The sequence below is a fragment of the Condylura cristata genome, unplaced genomic scaffold (assembly GCF_000260355.1).
Source record: "Condylura cristata isolate star-nosed mole 26May11 unplaced genomic scaffold, ConCri1.0 scaffold00023, whole genome shotgun sequence".
NCBI classification, from domain to species: Eukaryota; Metazoa; Chordata; class Mammalia; order Eulipotyphla; family Talpidae; genus Condylura; species Condylura cristata.
The window spans coordinates 33,325,100-33,343,758 of record NW_004567124.1 but is presented as its reverse complement, the minus strand read 5'-3'; the positions used below and the strand labels follow the sequence as shown (position 1 = coordinate 33,343,758).

The 18,659-nt window shown below is 54.1% G+C and overlaps 1 protein-coding gene across 1 annotated transcript in view; it reads right to left on the bottom strand.

Annotated features, from left to right (window-relative positions):
* Nucleotides 1-10,378: 10,378 nt before the first annotated feature.
* Nucleotides 10,379-18,659, bottom strand: part of ARID3B (AT rich interactive domain 3B (BRIGHT-like)) — a 47,422-nt gene continuing 39,141 nt past the window's right edge. The window contains exons 5-9 of the mRNA XM_012728606.1: nt 17,364-17,547; nt 15,993-16,270; nt 15,639-15,893; nt 14,630-14,728; nt 10,379-12,756 (exon numbers count right to left, since the gene is read on the bottom strand). Coding sequence (XP_012584060.1) covers nt 12,593-12,756; nt 14,630-14,728; nt 15,639-15,893; nt 15,993-16,270; nt 17,364-17,547 — 980 coding nt within the window. The 3' untranslated portion in view covers nt 10,379-12,592. The remainder of the gene's footprint in view (nt 12,757-14,629; nt 14,729-15,638; nt 15,894-15,992; nt 16,271-17,363; nt 17,548-18,659) is intronic.

Below are 18,659 nucleotides of genomic sequence, written 5' to 3'. Positions count from 1 at the left end.
GGCCGTCGCCGTCCGAGCCGAATCCCTCCGAGCGGCGGCGGTCTCGCTCCTCCCTAACCTCTGGCTCTCCCTTCAGCTGGGATCTGAGTCGCTTTCAGGGTGCTTGGGGCCCCCAAATCTCCGTTATTTACACAACCTACCAGAAGTAAAGAACTAAAGACAAGGAAACACGCTAACAGCCTCCAGACGGGTTCCCGGTCTGGAGGGAACCAAATGCATCCGCCCCTCAATGTAGAAACTCAGGAGCCGCTTCCCGCGCTCAGGGGGTGCCACCAGAGCCCCGGCTGTCCCCGCCCACACATCCCGCCCCTTTAGGATCGGCCTCCTCAGGGGTCGGAAATTGAGTTACCATTCTTGCCCACATCCCAGTGTTTGGCTACGGCCGCCGCTTCACCAGCCGGTGTCAAATCTCCGTTTCCTCCTCTGACATGAGGTGGGAGGACTCTAGTGTCTCCTCCCACTACTGCGTGTTGCCCGCGGTTTCCATGGCTCCCACAAGGCTGGCGGGCGGCGTCAGCAGCGGAGGATGGAGGCCCTCACAGAAGTTCCAGTGCCCCGTCCAGTCCTGGCGCCAGGCTCTCTGGGAGTCTGGCCCATCTTCCCAACAGTCCTCGCTCCACGGAGAACCCAGGAATCGCTCTCTGTCCCTGTCTTCCTGTAACCAAGGAGTTCTTTTTCTGAAGTGGAGTAGGAGCCATCTCTCACCTCCCTTTCTCTGCAAATCTGAAGCCACGCAGCCAACCTACTTGAGATTCTACTACTACAGCTCCCTTCTTTCGTCCTTTTCTTCCTAAAAGAGCTCACGCCTAGTAGAAAGAGAGGCAAAATATCAATCATTTGGGAGGTAAAGTATGACTTGACTTCACCTCTTGCCCCCATTCTCCACCTCATTCCTGCAGTGCTGGATGGCTGTGACCATGGCTGTGTGGTTAGGGGCTCAGAGGGTGGGTCACCTCTAGAGGAGGCATGTGTTGTATCCTAGACCCCTCAGGCCTAAGCTCTTTTGCCAGGCCTTGAAGCTTGTTTTCACCAGCCTTTTTTTTTTTTTTTAAGATTTATTTATTTATGCATACAGAACTGGGGTACAGGCCCAGGTGCAGGGGTGGTGAGAGGATTTACCAGAGACAGAGTGAGGAGCAGAACAGGCAGACAGACGAAGTACACTGCTGAGGGCGGGACAGCGCTATGTGGATCACCTCCGGGGCTACAGCTTGCTTGCAGTGCTGCATCCTTACCCATTGCACCACCAGGGAGGGCCCTCACTAGTCTTTTCTATGTGTGTCTGCAGCAGGGGGAGGCTCCTCCCCCAGACTAGCCACGTGAGGCCCACAGCAATTCTTGCTCCTTGCCACCTCCCTTTTGGCCCCCTGGGTTTTTGCTGGCCCCTCCAGACCCCAGCTACCCTACCCTTTCTCATCCTGCTGCCTCTGCTCTCTGTTCTGTCTGCCACATCCAACTTTGCCTTCTCTGGGGGCGACTAATTCACTTTCACGCTTCAACCCTAGAATTACTGCTCCAGAAAGTTTTGCTGGGATCCACAGGAGACGCAGGTTCCCCTTCCCTGTGTTCCCACAGCACTTGGTTACTGTGCTTTCCTCTGCACTGGTTCCACAAACTCAAAAATCTGGCCATTCCCCTCTCCAGATAAGGAGCCCCAAAGAAACCAAGCCAGGCAGAGCTCAGTCTCAGTTAGGGCTGGGGCTACAGATAGGCATGGAGCCAGAGTGGAAATGTGTGTTCTACTCCCAGGCATGGGCCAGTTCTCATGATCCATTCTGGAGAGGCCAGGTATAGTGGGCAAATATGGGGGCACACCTTGGAAGGGAGCTGTAGCAACTGGCCTGGAATCACGAGAGCCACAGTTTCTAGAAGGAAGAAGGCCCTTGGAGTGTAGGTGGTGGACAAGAGGCCTGTGGAATGTGAGGAGTGGGGGAAGCTTTCAGCCCAATGCACCCTCTCTTCAGTGGGTGCCTGCACAGAGTTGGAGGCAGGGTGCCTGGGGGTACAGGTGGAAAAAGCATTAGGATTCTGAGACTCAAAGATGAAGAGTGTGGGTGTGGGGGATGGGGTGAGGACAACACCAAATGAGTAGCCCCTTACTACTCTGTGGGTTCTCTGCCCAAATAGGTGAGGCATAGCGCTCAGAACCCTGTCCTTCAGCTATCGAAACCAGTGAGGTGTCAGAGTGACCTGACTTGAGACCTTCTCACCACCAGTGTTCCCACCTCCTACCATTTCTAGACTCCCACACAGGAAAACAGGGAAGTGGGTTTGGGGAGCATGGGCCAAGTTCTGCAGTGAACTCCCTGTGTGTCCAGGGTCTCAGCACCACCTTCCCAAATTAGGAGCAAATGAACCCAAGATTGGTCGGCAAGGGGCCAGGACCTTGTGAGACCTGCAGCTCATGAAAAGAGTTGGAACTGAGAACTATTTCACAGTCATTGAGGCTGCTGTTTATTTGCCACCTAAATCACTAGGGAAGGCCCTCCCTGGTGGTGCAGGGTATTAAAGCACAGCACTGTGAAGCTGGCCACAGCCACTACAGCACAAGTTTGATCCTGGACAGGGGGTTCTACATGGTGCAGCAGACCTCTCCTGTCTTGCTTGCTGCTCCCCTTAGCAGTGTATTTCATCAGTCTGCCTGTTCTGCTCCCACTTCTGTCTCTGGTGAATCCTCTCACCACCCCCCCGTACCTCTGGCCTGTACCCCAGTTCTGTATGCATAACTAAATCTTTAAAAATGAATAAATCACTAGGGAAAAGCAAGGACATGGGGTTAGGGTGGAAGGATTGAAGTGCATGCTCCCCAGCATCTCAGTTTCCACATCTGGAAGCTCCTCAGAGACCAGTGTTCTGGAGGTGGGGTTACCTCAAGCTCTCTTATCCATCCTAAGCTTAGGACTCACTGCGACAGAGCTCTATGGAGCTGATGCCTGGTCTTGCTGGTGTGCCCAGCACACCTCTGGCCTTTGTACTGTGTCCACTCACAGAGCTCTGCCGAGGGAGCAGGGGGTATGGGAAAGGCAGCACAGTGGCCCCAAGGCCCAGTCAGAGCCTGGCTTCTCTCTCTTTGGCACATACTCAGACCTAGCTCCTGAGAGAGAGCTCTGGGTACAGCTGGTGGTGAGCAAGTGGCAGCGGCTGAGCCGTCCGGCCATTTTTAGGCCCCACTTGAGGCCCTTTTGAAGCTGGAGTTGCGGCAGCAGTGACAGAAACCATACTGGCTGGACAAGGCTCGCTTCGGCTGCTGGTTCTGACGCAGAGTGAGGCTGCTCCACTTTTCCACGGTTTTCCTGGTTTGTCTACAGCCCCAGGGAAGTTCCCTGCACTAGCAGGTCACCACACCAGGCTGAAAACCAAATGCTCAGGGCTCATGCTATATGCGAGGTCATGTTCTCAGGAGAAGACTTGTCATGAGCAGAGGAATCCAAAGGACACAGAATTGATTCCCCAACAGTGTGACCATATTGAATGGTGTTGTCTGTGAATGATGCCCCTGTGAGTGTGCAGTACATGGCTTGGTAGGACCAGGCCACTGCGTGCAGGCAAAGGAAGGGACAGAGTTCCTGTGATGCTCCCAGGGCCAGTCAGAAGGAAGGAGGGAGGTGACTGGTTTAAGCTTGGTCGGCAGAATTTCCTTAGTAATCCCATCACCCCTAGCGGAGCTGCCATCCCAGGGAGGAAGAGGCCACGTTCAAGCTGATGCCTCTGGGGGGTCCCCAGTATCCTAGCCGAGGAGAGTGGACAGCATGTACCTAAGTTTTTAATGACCTGGGGGTGGGGGGTCTCAGTCCACAGTCGACCCTCCCAGAGCAACAGCTTCCTCACAAGACTAGGGTGAGTGACCCTGGGGACCCAATTGACAATCTGCCTCCTCAAGCCTGTCTGTTCTCTAGCATTCCCTGATAGCATCCCCAGCCCTCTTGCTAGAACTGCAAAGCGATCAGCAGCTGGGGTGGACAGGTGATGGGCTTTGGGTCCATACATAGGTGGAGGGTTGCACATCTGGAGCCTCTATTTGCTGGGTAGTCCCTCCAAGTTATTTGTATAAAAGCCAGGGCATGGTCCAGGCAGGGCTATCAGCCAGCTGGGCCCATGGCTGTGCTTATCACAGCTGGTGGAGAAGGCAGGGCCTCAGAGGTTGGCTCTGGCCTGCCTTATCAGAGGCTGCAGAACCTCCCCTGCCCTGCATAGGGGGAGGGACATTTGAGCCCTCCTGCAAAGAGGTGAAATGCTCCCTGACCCACCTGCAGCAGCACAGCTGCAGAGATCCCAGGGACTGGAGTGCAGGAGGCCACACCAGGGCTTAGGAGACCAGTGAGGGTGCTGGGAGTTGGGGGAAGGGAGGCAGTGGGAGAGGACCCTTAGTCTCTTCTGCCCCCAGGACCCTGCTCTTGCATACAAATAGAAAAGACTCAGCACTGTTTGGACCAGATGAGTCAATAATCCCTGGGCCCAGAGCCCAGCCTGGGGTCCCCTAGGGTAGTATGACACCAGAGCCCCCCTCCAAGTGGGTGGATGAACATGGCCCTGCACACCTGTGGCCCTGCCTTGCACTTCAACCCCTGCTCTTCATTCTTGGAGCGGTACCTGGGGAAGGAAGGCAGTGCAAAGGCTTCTACCCAGCCCAGAGAGGGACTTTCCCAGCCGCCGTGCAGCCGCCAACCCCGCCCTGCCTCAGTTCAGTTGGAAAGCTGAGACTAGAGAGTAGGGAAGAGTTGCTCAGGGTCATACCACAAGTCGGGGGCAGGCCTGGCCACAACATACTCAAACACTACTGACAGCAAACTCACTGCAGAGGCTGGAGGCTGGAAGGAGACCCTAATCTCCTGGACTGAATGTACCTGCAGGAGGCGCTGGTGCCAGGCCTGCAGGGCTGGGGCGGAGCTGAAGCAGCCACAGGAGCCAAGAACTCCCGGGGCAAGGACAGGCTCTCCATGAGGTCAGTGGAATGCCCTGCCCAGGCGCAGGCACACCCTCCCGCCAGGACAGTTACCAATGCTCACCCAGGTAGGTCAAGACAGCTGGAAGGGTGAGCCTGGAAGGGCACCCTGAGTCAAACTGTATCCTCTTGTACTGTGGGCAGATAAGCAGGGGAGCCTGAGTCTTGTCCTACAGGGATTCTGACGTTGGGTGAGAGGGTCTAGAGCTATTATGGAAAAATGCAAGAGCGGGAGGGGCAGACTGGGGCAAGGCCTCCACCCCGTACAGTCCAGGGAGCAGCCATCACATGGTGGTCTGCTGGTGTGCACAGAGAACCTGTCCACAGTTGAAGCCTGGAGTTGGGAGAAGCCTCTGTGGGCTGGGGTGCTCAGAGGAGACCTCCTGAGAGGAGATGGGGCTCCTGAGAGGAAGGATGCCTGGGGAGAGAACTGAGGGACTGGTTTGAGCAAACAGTTCCAGCCAGGTGAGCCCCATCGCCTGTTGGAATGGGGGTCTTCACAGGTGAACTGGAGGCTCTAGAAAAAGCTGGGAGTAGCTGCCAATGTCTAGAGGCCTGCTTGGAGCACCTGCAGCGGCTCTGGGGCAGGCAGACCGTGTCCCAGGGGTGTGCAGGCCCTGGAGGCAGAGAGCTCCCTGCTGCTGCGGCATTGTGGGTGGCCCCAGGCCAGGTTGCCCAGCTCACCCCTTGGGAGTGTTTGAACCCAGTCTCACCTGGGGTGAACTGGCCCTGGGGGCAGGAGTTGGGCCACCTGGCGAGGAGGAACAGCCCAGCTCCCCAAACCCTAAATCATATACCAAAGCCAGATCCCCTTCTCTGGGATGGGATTGGGGGGGGGGGGGATGAACTCCCGATCATGCTCTTTTAAAGCAGTAAACTTTTTGCTTCTAGAATCCTTGTCTTATCTACACCTGACTGAGCCCTTTCAGTTGGCCCAGGATCAGGCTGGTGGGAAGTGACATGACCTCTGCCACGGGGTTCAAGTTAGGGAGCTCGTAAGAGAAACGCACAGGAGTGTCTGTGGTGAGCCAGGGAGTCTTTGCTGCAGTACCCACTTCTGCAAATTAGACATAATGAAGACATTCATGCAACTTGGAAAGAAATCATTGAAGACGGGTAAAAATGGGGTGGGTGTGATCTGGGGTCCATGCTGCATGCACCCAGAATGCCCCATTTCTTCTAGCCCTCTCCACATTTAGTGGCCTGCCGGGAAGAGCTGGAAGGGAGAGCACATCCCTGCTTTAGGTGGTGGCTGTGGACTGGCTGGCACCAGGGGGACAGCTGCCCTGAAATCAAAGAGGAAGAACTGCAGACTCCAAGAGCTGAATGAGGCTGGCCGCCTCCTGCTCCGACAGAAGGGTGCTCTCTGTCCTTTTCCTCCACACAACACACCCACTCTGCCACCCACCCCATTCTCATCTTCATTGTCCATAAACCAATTAGACTCTTCCTCCTTCTTAGGAGGAAGCTTTGCCCCTAGCTTTGCCCTATGCTTCCTTCTCTTCTGCCTCTTCCTCATTTTGCCCCAGATCATTCGTTTGCTTATTGATTCACTCTTTGAGCATTTATTGACATCTACTGCATGTCTGGCTCGCTTCTGTACACAGGAGAACCATGGGTGAATCACACAGCTCCTTGCCCCCAAAGCTTATGCCTTGGGGAACACAACCATTGAGGGGACAGTTATAATGTGCTGTTGAGAGGAGAGGCACTGTGGGAAGTGTGGGGAGACAGCAGATAGGGAAGTACCCCAAGAGAGGGTACTTCTGAACCTCTGAACCCTTGAAGAAGGACGCATAGGCACTTGCCAGGAATGAAGGACATTTTAGGGCAAGACCCAGAGGGCAGATGGAGGTGAGGGTGTGTAAATGGCCCCTGACCTACACAAATGCACTGGGAGAGGGGGTTATAGTGAAACATGCGACAGCAGCTAGAGCAGGGGCTTGGCATTCAGGCCCGGTCCATCCAATTTCAGTGCCAGTTTGGCGACTACCTCTCTTCCCACCTAGCTTCCTCCCTCAGCCTCTGGGGCAAGTGTGTATGTGCAGAGGTACTCAGATGGACACACACAAATGCGTGCACAAAATCACAAGGTACACATTAGATACTCACTCAGAAACAAAGAGACATATCCCAGCTGTGTGCATACAGAACCACAGGGCTGGGGCCCTCCCTGGTGGCTCAGTGGGTTAAAGTGCAGCACTATGAAGCTATCCGCAGCCACTGCAGCACGAGTTTGATTTCCCATCAGGGAGGTGACCCACATGGCACAACACACCTCTCCTGTCTCGACCGCTGCTCTCCTCAGCAGTGTACTTTTGTCAATCTGCCTGTTCTGCTCCCCACTGTCTCTGGTGAATCCTATCACTACCCCTAAACCTCTGGCCTGTACCCCAGTTATTTATGTATGCATAAATAAATCTTTTTTTTTTTTAAGATTTATTTATTTGTTCAGAGCAGAACAGGCAGATCGACGAAGTACACTGCTGAGGGGAGCAGTGGGCGGGTCAGGAGAGGTCTGCCGCGCCATGTGGATCTCCTCCGGGGCAGGCGGGGATCGAACTCATGCTGAAGTGGCTTTAGCTTCTCAGTGCTGTGCTTTAACCCGCTGCGCCACCAGGGAGGGCCAGCATAAATAAATCTTTAAAAAAAAAAAAAAATCCCAGGATTGACTAGACAACGAGGGTCAATGCTCTGCTTAGGGACCTGCTGGAGCTGTCACGCCACTGTGCTCACTCTTTCTGGCCAGACCAGCGGCTCACCTCCACTTGGGACCTGTGTGTGGGCCTCATGACAGGTGGGATTGGCCAAATTAGAGCATCTCAAACCAGAGCCCAGTCCAGAGTTGTGCTGAGAGAGTGCTGTTAGGTTCTGCAAGTGAGCACTCGTGTAAGATAGTCTGGAGTGGCATTTAAATAAAAACACTCTATTAGGGGGCTCCCTGGTGGTGCAGGATATAAAGTCTCAGTGCTCTCAAGCTATCGCCAGCTACTGCGTCATGAGTTCAACCCCTGGCCAGGGAGCTAACCCACATGGATGAGCAGAGACCAGTTAAGGACCAACACCCTGGCAATCCCCTCACAAAAGCGAGGCACCTGCAGAACCAGGGCCACCTTAGAGAGTCCATTCCATGCCTCCCACTGGCTGTGGCTCTTGGCACATTCCCGCTCTTCAGCTTCATCTGTGAAACGGAGAAAATAATGGCCCCACCTCCCTGGTGGTGCAAAGGGTGAAAAGCACAGCACTGTGACACTATCCACAGCCACTGCACTGCGAGTTCCATCCCCGGCCAGGGAGGTGACCCACATGGCACAGCAGACCTCTCCTGACCAGCCCGCTGCTCCCCTCAGCAGTGTATTACAATCAATCTGACTTTTCTGTTCCCCACTCTGTCTCTAGTGAATCCTCTCACCACCACTCCCACCCTCCTCTAGCTTGTACCCCATTTCTTGTGTGCATATAAATAAATCTTTAAAACAAGAAAAGAATGGCCCCAGGGCACCGAGAGTGCAGTGTGAAATGTGAGAATATAGAGTGCTTAGCACTTGGCATTTGGTGGTTAGCTTAGACTCTGGGCTCCCCAGCAGTGACTGAGAAGCCACCTCTGCATCTCACTAGCCATGGGACCGCAACCTCTCTGTAAAATGGGGATGAAAGTCCTAATTCATAATGTGGCAGGTTAAGTTAATTCATGCAAAGAACTTCAACAGTGTTTGGCCATACAGTGCTCCATAATGGTAATCTCATTATCACCTTGCTCCTAGCGCTGTCCCGGCTCCTGGGGCGCACGTCCAGAGTGTAGCTGTCCAGAACTGCTGAGCTGCTTTTTCACATAATGCTGACATGCCCCAGAGTGTTGGAGCAGTTCCCAATGCTCTCCAATCTCTCCATGATGCTGGCGGTGGGATGGCTTCCGGTGCATTTTCCTGTCCCTAAGGATCACTTCCTCTTCTCAAACACCTGTTTTTGACTGCCCCCCTCTCCCTACTCCTTTCTGCTTTTGTCTTAACAATAACCATTAAAAGCACATCATAGGGCCTCCCTAGTGGCACAACAGGTTGAAGCACAGCTCTGTGAGGCTGATGAAGCTGCTGCAGCACAAGTTCAATCCCCAGCCAGGGAGGTGACCCCCATGGCATGGCAGACCTTTCCTGACCTGCCTGCTGCTCCCCTCAGCAGTGTGTTTCAATACTTCTGTATATTCTGCTCCCCACTCTGCCTCTTGTCCTCCACACTTCTGGCCTGTACCCCGGTTTTGTATGCATAAATATATCTTAAAAAAAAAATAAATAAAAACCATAGCTACTATTTTGTTTGTCCTTTCCAGTATCCTCTCCCAGTCTGTGTTTCTACTTTGTGGGATCTTTTTGGTGAATTTCTTTTGGGGGGAAAGGAAACTCACACCTAGTCTTAGAACTTCTTCCTTTTTTCAAGGTCTGTGAGATATCTTTCTCAATTTTCTCCTGTTAGCTTGTAATGGGATAGAACTGCAGTGGCCTGGTGCCCTGCTCTCCCTACTGGAAGGCTCTTCCATCTGCCCCTTCACCTCAGCATGCCTGCCAGTCACTTGGTTTCATTTCCATCTCAAATGTCTCCTGAACTTGCCTTTACTCGATGATCTACTGAGGAGGAAGGTCATGGGAAGCTGTGAGGCAGGATACCAACACACAGTGACTAACATACTAAAGCCTTGGTTATTTCATTCCAAAGATTTTAAAAGATCAGGGCCCTCCCTGGTAGCTCAAGCACTACGGGTTGAGTCTCAGCACTATGAAGCGATCACCAGCCGCTACAGGACTTTGATCCCCAGGGAGGGAGCTGACCCACATGGCACATAGACCTCTCCTGTCTCACCCGCTGCTCCCCTCAGCAGTGTATTCCATCTGCCTGTTCTGCTCCCCACTCTGTCTCTGGGGCATCCTCTCATCCACCCTACACTTCAAACCCAGCTCTTATGTGCATAAATAAGTAACATAAGCCTTAAAAAAAAAACTTTAAAAGATCAATAATAGTCGCAAGACTGGCCTCATGTCATCTTCACTTTCAAAATCGCAAGGAGTCCCTGTTTGACTGCCTCACAAGGCTGAGTTCTCTGTTGTTATAGCTGGAGGCGAGCGTGCCAAGTGTGGGGACCATACTTATTCTTAGTTTTTGACACAGCAGAAGGCATCAGGCTCACTAAGCAGAGGCCATCCCCTGACCCCATCTGGATGCTGACGGAACCGCAGCGGACCCTGTAAGTCCAGAACACAGAATGGGCACTTGGGGGACGGGAGGCATGGGGTGGTCACAGGGAACAGACTCAGGAGAAACCAAGGTGTCAGAGGTACACTCTGCTCAGTTTCTTTCATTCTGTAGGCTTTTCCCTCTCCTGCTCTCCTGTTTATGTCCTACAGAAAAGGCAGTGAAAGCACTGAAAGATCCATTTGTGTGAAGAGGTAGAGGTTTATTGAAATATAAACATTCAAGAACATGTAAGATAGAAAATAACCACAACATATACAGACACTTGCTGCAAGAGGACGTCTGAGGTATTTATCACTGCCTAGGCTACCCATGTGCTATCACATCTTTCCTACATGTATTCTGGGGGCGGCATAGCTGCCCTGGCCAGCTGCTTGCCTCGTGGCTCCAGGACTACACCTTCCAGAAGTCTCTGCTTGGCAGAGCCCCGTTCCTGGGCACCTGCCCCCACTCCCAAATTTCCTAGTCAAGACCCTGCTGTTCCATGAGAGCAGCATGGATTCGCTTCGAGGGGCAGGTTGGCAAGCTACCTGAGGCCAGGAAAGGATCCAGTGACCAGTGTGGTGTCCCTGCATCCTCTGGGGGCCTATCCTTTTTGACCAAACCCCTGAGAAAGACACACTGGCGCCAGGTCTGTGACGCCTGCCAGGGCGCCAGCTCCCAGAAGAAGGTTGGCCCCACTGGGTGGGGCTGTTTGTGTGAGTGTGAGTGTGTGGTGGGTGGGGGGCACGGAGGGAGTGAAGATGCAGTCCAGTTGAGCTGCAGCTTACCAGGCTGAGGTATCTGTTTTGTGCTCAAGCTTTTGATTTCCCTTTCCTTTCACCGATGGGGCCCCAGGAGAACCCGGCACTGGCTTGTGCAGGCTTCACCCTGTGGCCTGAAGACACTGCCGAGGCTGCTGCTTCACCAAACATGGCAGGGCTGACTGGACTGAGGTGGGCCTCTCTGAGAACCAACTCTTGATGACACAGGAGCAGCTGGTTCCACCAGGGTCTAAGAGGCAGGGCAGAGCTTTCGGCATTCCCTTACCCCCTAAGCCAGCACAGCCTGGGTGAGGCCCACAGCCTGCCTGTACAGCCCACCCCTGACCTGAGTTGGGGATGCTGAGTAAGGGGAGACGTCCTGCTCCCCCCGGTGAGCTGGAGTAGGGTGTGGGACCAGTCCCACTCTGGCAGGAAGTGGGTCAAGGACCATCTTTCGGAACTGGCATGTCCAACCAACGGGTGTCCCCATCCCGCCCCTCCCCTGCCACTGGGATCCCTGAGTCATCTCTCCTGCCTTCTTCCCTGCCTCCTCACTGGGGTCTCAGGGAAAGACTGGAGGGGCTGGGGTACCAAGTCATCTGCTTGGCTTTGGGGGTGATCTGCTCTCATTTCTTTGGTGCTACAACAATAAAAAATTTAAAATTAAAAAAAAAACCCAAAAGTCAGCAAAACATATATAAAAAAGATTTCAGAGATGCAAATACTTCCTGAAGAATTAAACATCAACAATTACAAATCTGAGGTATTTCAATGAACCTGACATTGGCAGGTTGGGGATGTTGGGGTTGAGATGGCCCCACGAGAAGGGGAAAGCCAAGGGACAAGTGGGCAATTCTTGGGAGAGCTGGCCATAGGGGTGAGTGGGGAGCATAAGGTTTGGGCGGATCAGAAAAGAGTCAATGTTAATGTCAATGTGAGCTTGCCTGGGCAGCCCTGAGGCTCTGTTCGCTCCTCAGCAGATGCCCAGTAGGCCCTCGGATTTGAAGACTGCCCTCAGGTGCCCATTTTGGAGACCCTCAGGTATCCATTTTGGAGACCACTAAAAAGGGGACATGGACCCCTGAGGACTGCTTCAAGAGTTGAACTTGAGGGACCCATAATCCAGGACCCAAACATTATAGTCAAGGTGGGATGAAGGCCCCACCCTATGTCCACCATGAAAGGGCCATCAAGGCATGTGCTTGGCTTCAGCAGCCCCACACGGGAATTAAAGATTGGGGGAGTGAGCAGGGGAAGAGGCCAGTGACCCTGGGGTCATGGCACAAGGCAGGGGAAGGGAAATAAATTAAAGGGGAGGGACCTGGAGGGCCTCCAGCCCTGTGTTGCTTACAGATTGTCGATACACTGTGTCCAGGGGTGGCCCTGGAAACGCAGGAAGCTGGATGCCCACTGACCCCGGCCAGTTCCCCAGGACAATCCCTGATTGGACAACGCTCTGCCCTGTCCTGCCCCTACAGCTTCTCCCTGCCCCAGAGTACAGCAGGACCTGAATGGAGCCTGGAGGACAGACGGACACGTCCAAATTCTCAACATCTGGCCAAACGGTGTTTGACGTGGGCTCCGTGAGATGAGGTAAATTCTGTGCATCAACTTCCTCCACTCTTGACAGCAGAGCGGGGAGCAGGAAGCTGGGTCCTGCCCGTCAGAGGGACCAGCTGGTGGAGGGCTCTGCACTGGGGGTGCCCCGGGATGAGGTAGGACTTGGTGAGCAGTGGGAGCTGCTGCTGCTGCTGGCGCTGCTACCAACACTCTGGGGAGCAGATCCTGCGATGAGGTGGACCACAGGCTTCTGGGCAAACAGCACGCCTGGGGGAGAGGGGACGCCCGTGTGAGCAGATGAGAAGACAAGGGTCAGTTCATCTCCACTGTCTCTACTGCTGCCGAGCTGTGCATGAGGCTCCACTCGACACTGTGTTCATGCTGACAGGAGAAAGTCCTGCCTTTGGGGGTACAAGAGCTGGTGAGGGGGACAGATAGGAAATAGAATCATTGCTGAAATGTTGTTAGTGCTCTGAAGGAAGTGCACCTGGAGGGGGTGCCGTGGAAACATAAAGATTTTGGGAGGCAGGTAAGGTTGGTCAGGAGCGTGTCCAGGCTCCAGGAGCGGAGCATGTCTGGCTGTTGGGGAAAGTGGCCAAATGAAGGGAGAGGGAGAAGAGGGGAATAAACGAAGAAAGCCGAGAGGTGGCACACACGTCGAGGCCGACACGGGGCTGTGGTGTGACTGAGGGGACACTGAAGGATGCTCCAGGGTCTGGGAGGAGTATGAGCAGGAGGCCTGCAAGGACACACTGCATGGTGGGGACAGGCCTGGTGCAGGCGCCGCAGCAACGTAGCCGGCAGGATCGGTGCAGAGAAACATGCAGGAGAGAGCACCAGCGCTGGCTCAGCTCTAGGGATGAGGGGCCCTCCAGAATGAGGCCAGGGGATGGCACACAGAGTGAGAAAGGGCACAGGAGGAGCAGGGGTGGGGCCAGGAGAGGTATGAGGCTTCATTCAGTTCTGTCTGATGGCTTGCCATCCTGTGGGAAGGCATTATCTCCTATCTCCCGGCCAAAGAGGAAAGGAGGTGGCAATCCACACACAGACCTCCTTCCCTGCTTTTGCCCAAGAACCCAATCCCAGGCTACTGTGGCACCATGAGAAGGCCAGGCCACCTCGGTGCTACCTGCTGGCTTGCCTGGCCTCCTTGGAGGGCCTCGTGTGTCAGGCGGAGACCTCTGGATGTGGTCTCTGAAGACTTCCTGGTGGGGGCAGGGCAACCAGGCCCTGCAGGCTGTTTTCAGGAACACGACCCCTCCTCAGCTCCCAACCCTCCCTAGGGGCCCAGCAGGGTGGTGCCCCAAGGGGCCTAACACCTACCCTCCAGAGTAAGGGACAGAGAAGCCCCGAGAGGTGTCCCCAGCTGTAACAGAAGGGCGACTTTAAGCCTGTCCCACTAGGCACAGCCCGTGCCCGATGCCCGCCCTCTGTGCCCGGGCTCTCTGGCCTCCACCTGCCACGCTGTGTCTAACCAACCAAGTGGGTTTGTTTTCAAATTCATCCCTGAGCGGATGAAGTGGGAGTGGGAACAGGAACACAGCTTCAATGAAAACTAAGTTGAATGCCCTGGAAAGCCTTGGGACAGGTGCTTAACCAACCAAGGAATAACACTGCCCAATTACATGCAGGAGAGAGAAGCACAGACGACTGGGGAGTGGTTGTAAATAGAGGCGGTCACTCCTCTACTCGGCCCCCTTTGTCTGCATCTAGCTCCTCCGTGAGTTTTAAAAGAAAAGGAATGACAGATGTTTGCAAAAGGGACGAGGTGAACCACAGTCAAAGAAAGGTGACCCGGGCATCAGAAGACTGGAAACAGACAGCAGTGCTCTAGCTTATAAGACAATTTTTAAAAGGCAAAGATGTAGTGTTAATGATGATTTCTCAGGTTAGAAGACTCAATTAATGAGCCAAACAGGAGTCCAAAGGGCAAGAGAAAAGGTCTCAGTGCCTGCCAAAGGTGGAGGGGCCTGCCATCCCGTGAGCACCCTCAGCCCGTGCTGAAGAGCCACTTCACTGTGGGGACCCGGAGACCGCATAAAAGGAAGCCCCCTCTGGAAGGTGTTCAGAGACAGGGCGACAGTGACGCCCCAGGAGCTGCGCTCGGCGTGTGCAGTGGCCCCTCAGACTGGCGCCTCACCTGTGTAGGTGGTGCCGTCAATGTCCACGGACATGTTGATGCTCCCAATGCTGCTCGTGGTCAAGTTCAGGGCTGCAGCCGAAGCCTCTGTTCTGTCTTCTGCTGGGGATCAGGAGACGCGCTCAGTCAAGCCTTCGGGCACCTCTGCCTCCCACCCTCCTGGCCTGGCCACACCAGACAAGGCTTTGCACTGTTGGAAAGCATCTAGAACCTTGCTCAGGACAGCAGACTGTCCTGAGGTTTGCTTTCCCCAGTCACTTCCCTTCCCCAGGTCCCCTCAGAATCTGCCCTCTCACCACGCAGACAGCCAGGCACGCATGCGGGCGGTTGGTCTGCCTGTTAGCTCTTTGCAGGACCCGAGTCACTGCCTTTGGACCGGGCTGTTACCTCCCAGGCCCCCTCCACAGCAACGCGCATTTATTTGTGTTTGTTGTGAGATGGAGTCAAGGACAAGGATGGCAAAGAAAATGGGGTGGGAAGAAGGGGAGGAGGGGGAACAGGGACGCAGATGCGGAGCTCAGGGTGAGGCGGTGGGACACCTGGAACACGCAGGAGGCGGGAGAGGCGGTCAGCTGTTTGTTCCGGCGTTCCAAGGGGTCACTGGCTTCCTGGCCAGTGGCAACTCTGACCCCTCACCAGTGCAGAATGGAGGTGTCTCCTTCCTCCTAGACTGACCACTGCCCTGCGCTTGCCTGTGTTCTAAGAGGTACTGGGGTGTAGGCTGAGCCCTTTAATTTAGGCAGATCAAACCTGGAGGGGGAGAGAGACCGGGCAGCTGTCCCTGAAGGGCTTGGCTCCTGCTCCGAGAACTACTGGACTTCCTTTTTCCTAGAGAACAAGGCAATGCCTCCGGCAATTTCTGGTCCCCTAAAAAGGGCTCAGACTTATCGGAGTTCTCAGTGGCCAGAAAAGACCCATGTGGCTTTCTGGCTTCTACACACTTTTGAGAGGCTAGGGACCAGTACCTGGAAGGCCTCCACCCCAGTCACAGCCCCCGGCCAGTGCTCACCCCTGCCGTTGATCCTGATCTTCATGGGCAGCTGCCGCGCCATGCTGAGGAAGTTGCGCTGGAAGGCCTGCTGCACCAGGCGCTGTTCCTCCTCTGACAGCCGAGAGGCCTTCTTCTCAGGGGGCTCCCCTGATTCCAGTCGCTCCCGCAGCTGCTCCAGCGTGGCCGTCCGAGTACCAGCCTGCTGGCCTGCCAAGGTCACAGGCACGGCCAGGCGATTTGGCACGGGCACGGTTGTCACTGGGACGCCCTCACCTGGCAATGACAGGGACACTGTACCAACCCACGCTCAACCCTCCCACCGCATCTGGGACATGGAGACCGCTCCCCCTCCTCCCCCAGGGTCCTGCAAACCTTTCCTGAGTGTGGTTGCTGTGGACATCCGCGGGCTGCTGGCATTGGGGCCACTGCTGGAGCCCATCCCGAGGACGGGGAAGCGAATCTTCGGTGGCGAGAGAAGGGCAGGGGCCCCAGTGGCAGAAGTGGCGACGGCAGGGGAGTAGCCAAAGAGGGATGAGCTGTAGCTGGGCCGGCGGCCCTCCCTCCGGTTGCCATCAATGGCAGCCTGGAGTTCAGCTGGGGAACTCAGGGCCTTCTTCTCACACTCGTAGGCATAGAGATACTTCATGTACCTGGAGGTAAGGAAGGAGGCAAGGTACATTCCAAACGCAGCCCTGAGAGCGCCCACTTGAAATGGACAAGCCTCTGAAACGGGCCAGCAACCTAGAGCTCCTGATGCAAGAGAAACATGGAACCACTGTGGAGGCGCCACCCAGACTTCAAACTGTTACTCAGTTCTGAGCCCGGACATGCTCTTCACCAAGGGAAGTAAGTGACACTCACTTTTGTTTAGTCCCTGGGAGGGCTTAGGCCCACATCATACGGTGTCTTTCTGGTTCCTTGATCTACTGATCTTCTGAGTCAGTCTGGTCAGAGAGGAGCAACACTCCCCATTAAATTCTGTCTGTCTCTGTGTCAGATGTCCTGGGGACAAGTCTCTACCCAAAGGCCTGGAGAGGCTGCCCCTTCTGTCCAAACAGTTCTGATAAACCCTCTACTGTCCATAAAGCCATCACATACTTCCTGAGAAGCCAGCTGCTTACTCTCCTGAGAGTTACTTCCAGAATATTCCAAAAGAATAGACCCTCCCCTCTGGCCTTCATTCACCAAAGCACCTGCTGTTTTCACTGCTTCCATGACCCTTGTAATAATCTCAGCTGGTTACAAAACAGGCCACCAGCCCCAGTGACCTGCCTGCCTGGCTTCCTCTGGGCCCTCTGCTGCAGGGCAAAGGGAAAGGGCCAGGATGAGAGTGAAGGTGCTATTTGGGAGATAATGTTCTAGAAGGAGTGTGGATTTCAAAGTCAGAGAAGCCCAGGTATGAAGCTCAGTTCTACCACTTAGATACCCAGGCTGGTATTGTCTTGACCTAACTCACCTTTTACATTTTATAATATGGGAAATGGGGTAACAACTACTTCACAGGACTGATTGTGAAGTTTAATGAAATATGTCATCACTGCACACAGGAGACACTCAAAAAATGTGGCTGTCATTTTTACTTAGGTCCAGTAAGAGGATCATCTAGAAAGCTCCTGGTGGTTTTGGGAATTCCATTCATTTTTGCTTACTGGACAATGGAATTTCCTTCCTTCCTTTCCTCTAGGTTAAAACATCCCTTCTCTCCAGCTTCGGCTTCCTTTCCCCAAGACTCGGGCCACTCACTGTGTCCTCAGTGTGAATGCGGCACTGGTGATGGATGTGGGCAAGTTTAGGCCTTTGGTGATCTCCCTCCAGATCTTCTTGTTGATGATTTCCACCAGGCCCCCCTTCTCTGTCACCAGCTTATACAGCATGTACAGGTCCAGGATCTGCTTGGCCATGATGGGGATTCGATTGATGGGGGTCCCTGTGATGGGCCAAAGAGAGAAACAGAATTATGTGATTATCCAATAAAGAAAGGAGATACCTTTGTATGCCTGTCTTCTGATGAGTTAAAAATACATTCAATGAAGCAGCAGTGTAATTTGAGTCAACTCCCAAAGCCTACAAGCAACCAGAATGGCCACCAGTTCTCCTTGGGATGGGCAGAAAACCAGGCCCAGTTCACAGGCTATATGGCCTCGGTTAACATGTAGTTACTTTGGGTCTGTTTGCCCAACTATAAATAAATGAGATGAGATGGGACCATTTCAAAATTTGTTCTTTTTTTCTTCTTTTTAAAAATTTTTTGTTCTGGTATGTTTGCACACATATTTTTTTCACTTTGCTTTTTAATTTCAGTTGGTTGGTTTTTTTTTTTTTTTTTTGGTTAACAATATGATTTTAGATTCTCCCCTAATGATTTGGCAACTCATGCTCCTCAGAACCATTCAGCTCCTCCTCAGGGAAGCCTCCCCTGACTGACAGTGGAGGTACTGCAGGCTCCTCCCCCCCCGGGTATCCCCCAAGCACCATCCGCTTGCTTTCAGTGGTCTGCAACAGTTCCTGTGGGCACTGGCTGCTTTCCCCTCTCCTGCCGCAGGATGGAGAAGTGGTGTTTCCTCCCTGGGTCCCCATCACGTCAAAGGAGCTGCTGGACACACAAGTCTCGGGGGGTTGAAAGGCCACTCAACAATTCTCTCCCCACTAATCACTCCACCCCCTCCTGGCCTCTAAAAGAGGGAGGGTCAGAGCAGCTTCCGCCCAGTGGCCCCAAAGGGAAGCGAGAGGAGCCAGGGACTTGATTAGGAAACCTGGCCCGGAGCAGGAAGGCCCACTAATGAGCACCAGGGGAGAAGGGAGGGCGGGCGGCCCTTTCACAGGCGGCTGGGATGCTCGTCAGGAGGCGTGATGGATGACTGTCATTTGGCAGCCTCGGGATTAATGACCTAGAGGTCAGAGGGGAGAATTCCACAGGGAAGGGTCACCGTCCAGGGCAGGGTATGAGACTTGTTGCCTTTTGATGGCAAACTCCTTCTACTGTACACAAGCTGCAGCTCCTCTGTCTCTCCCCCTTCCACTCGCCTAGTCTTGCCATGG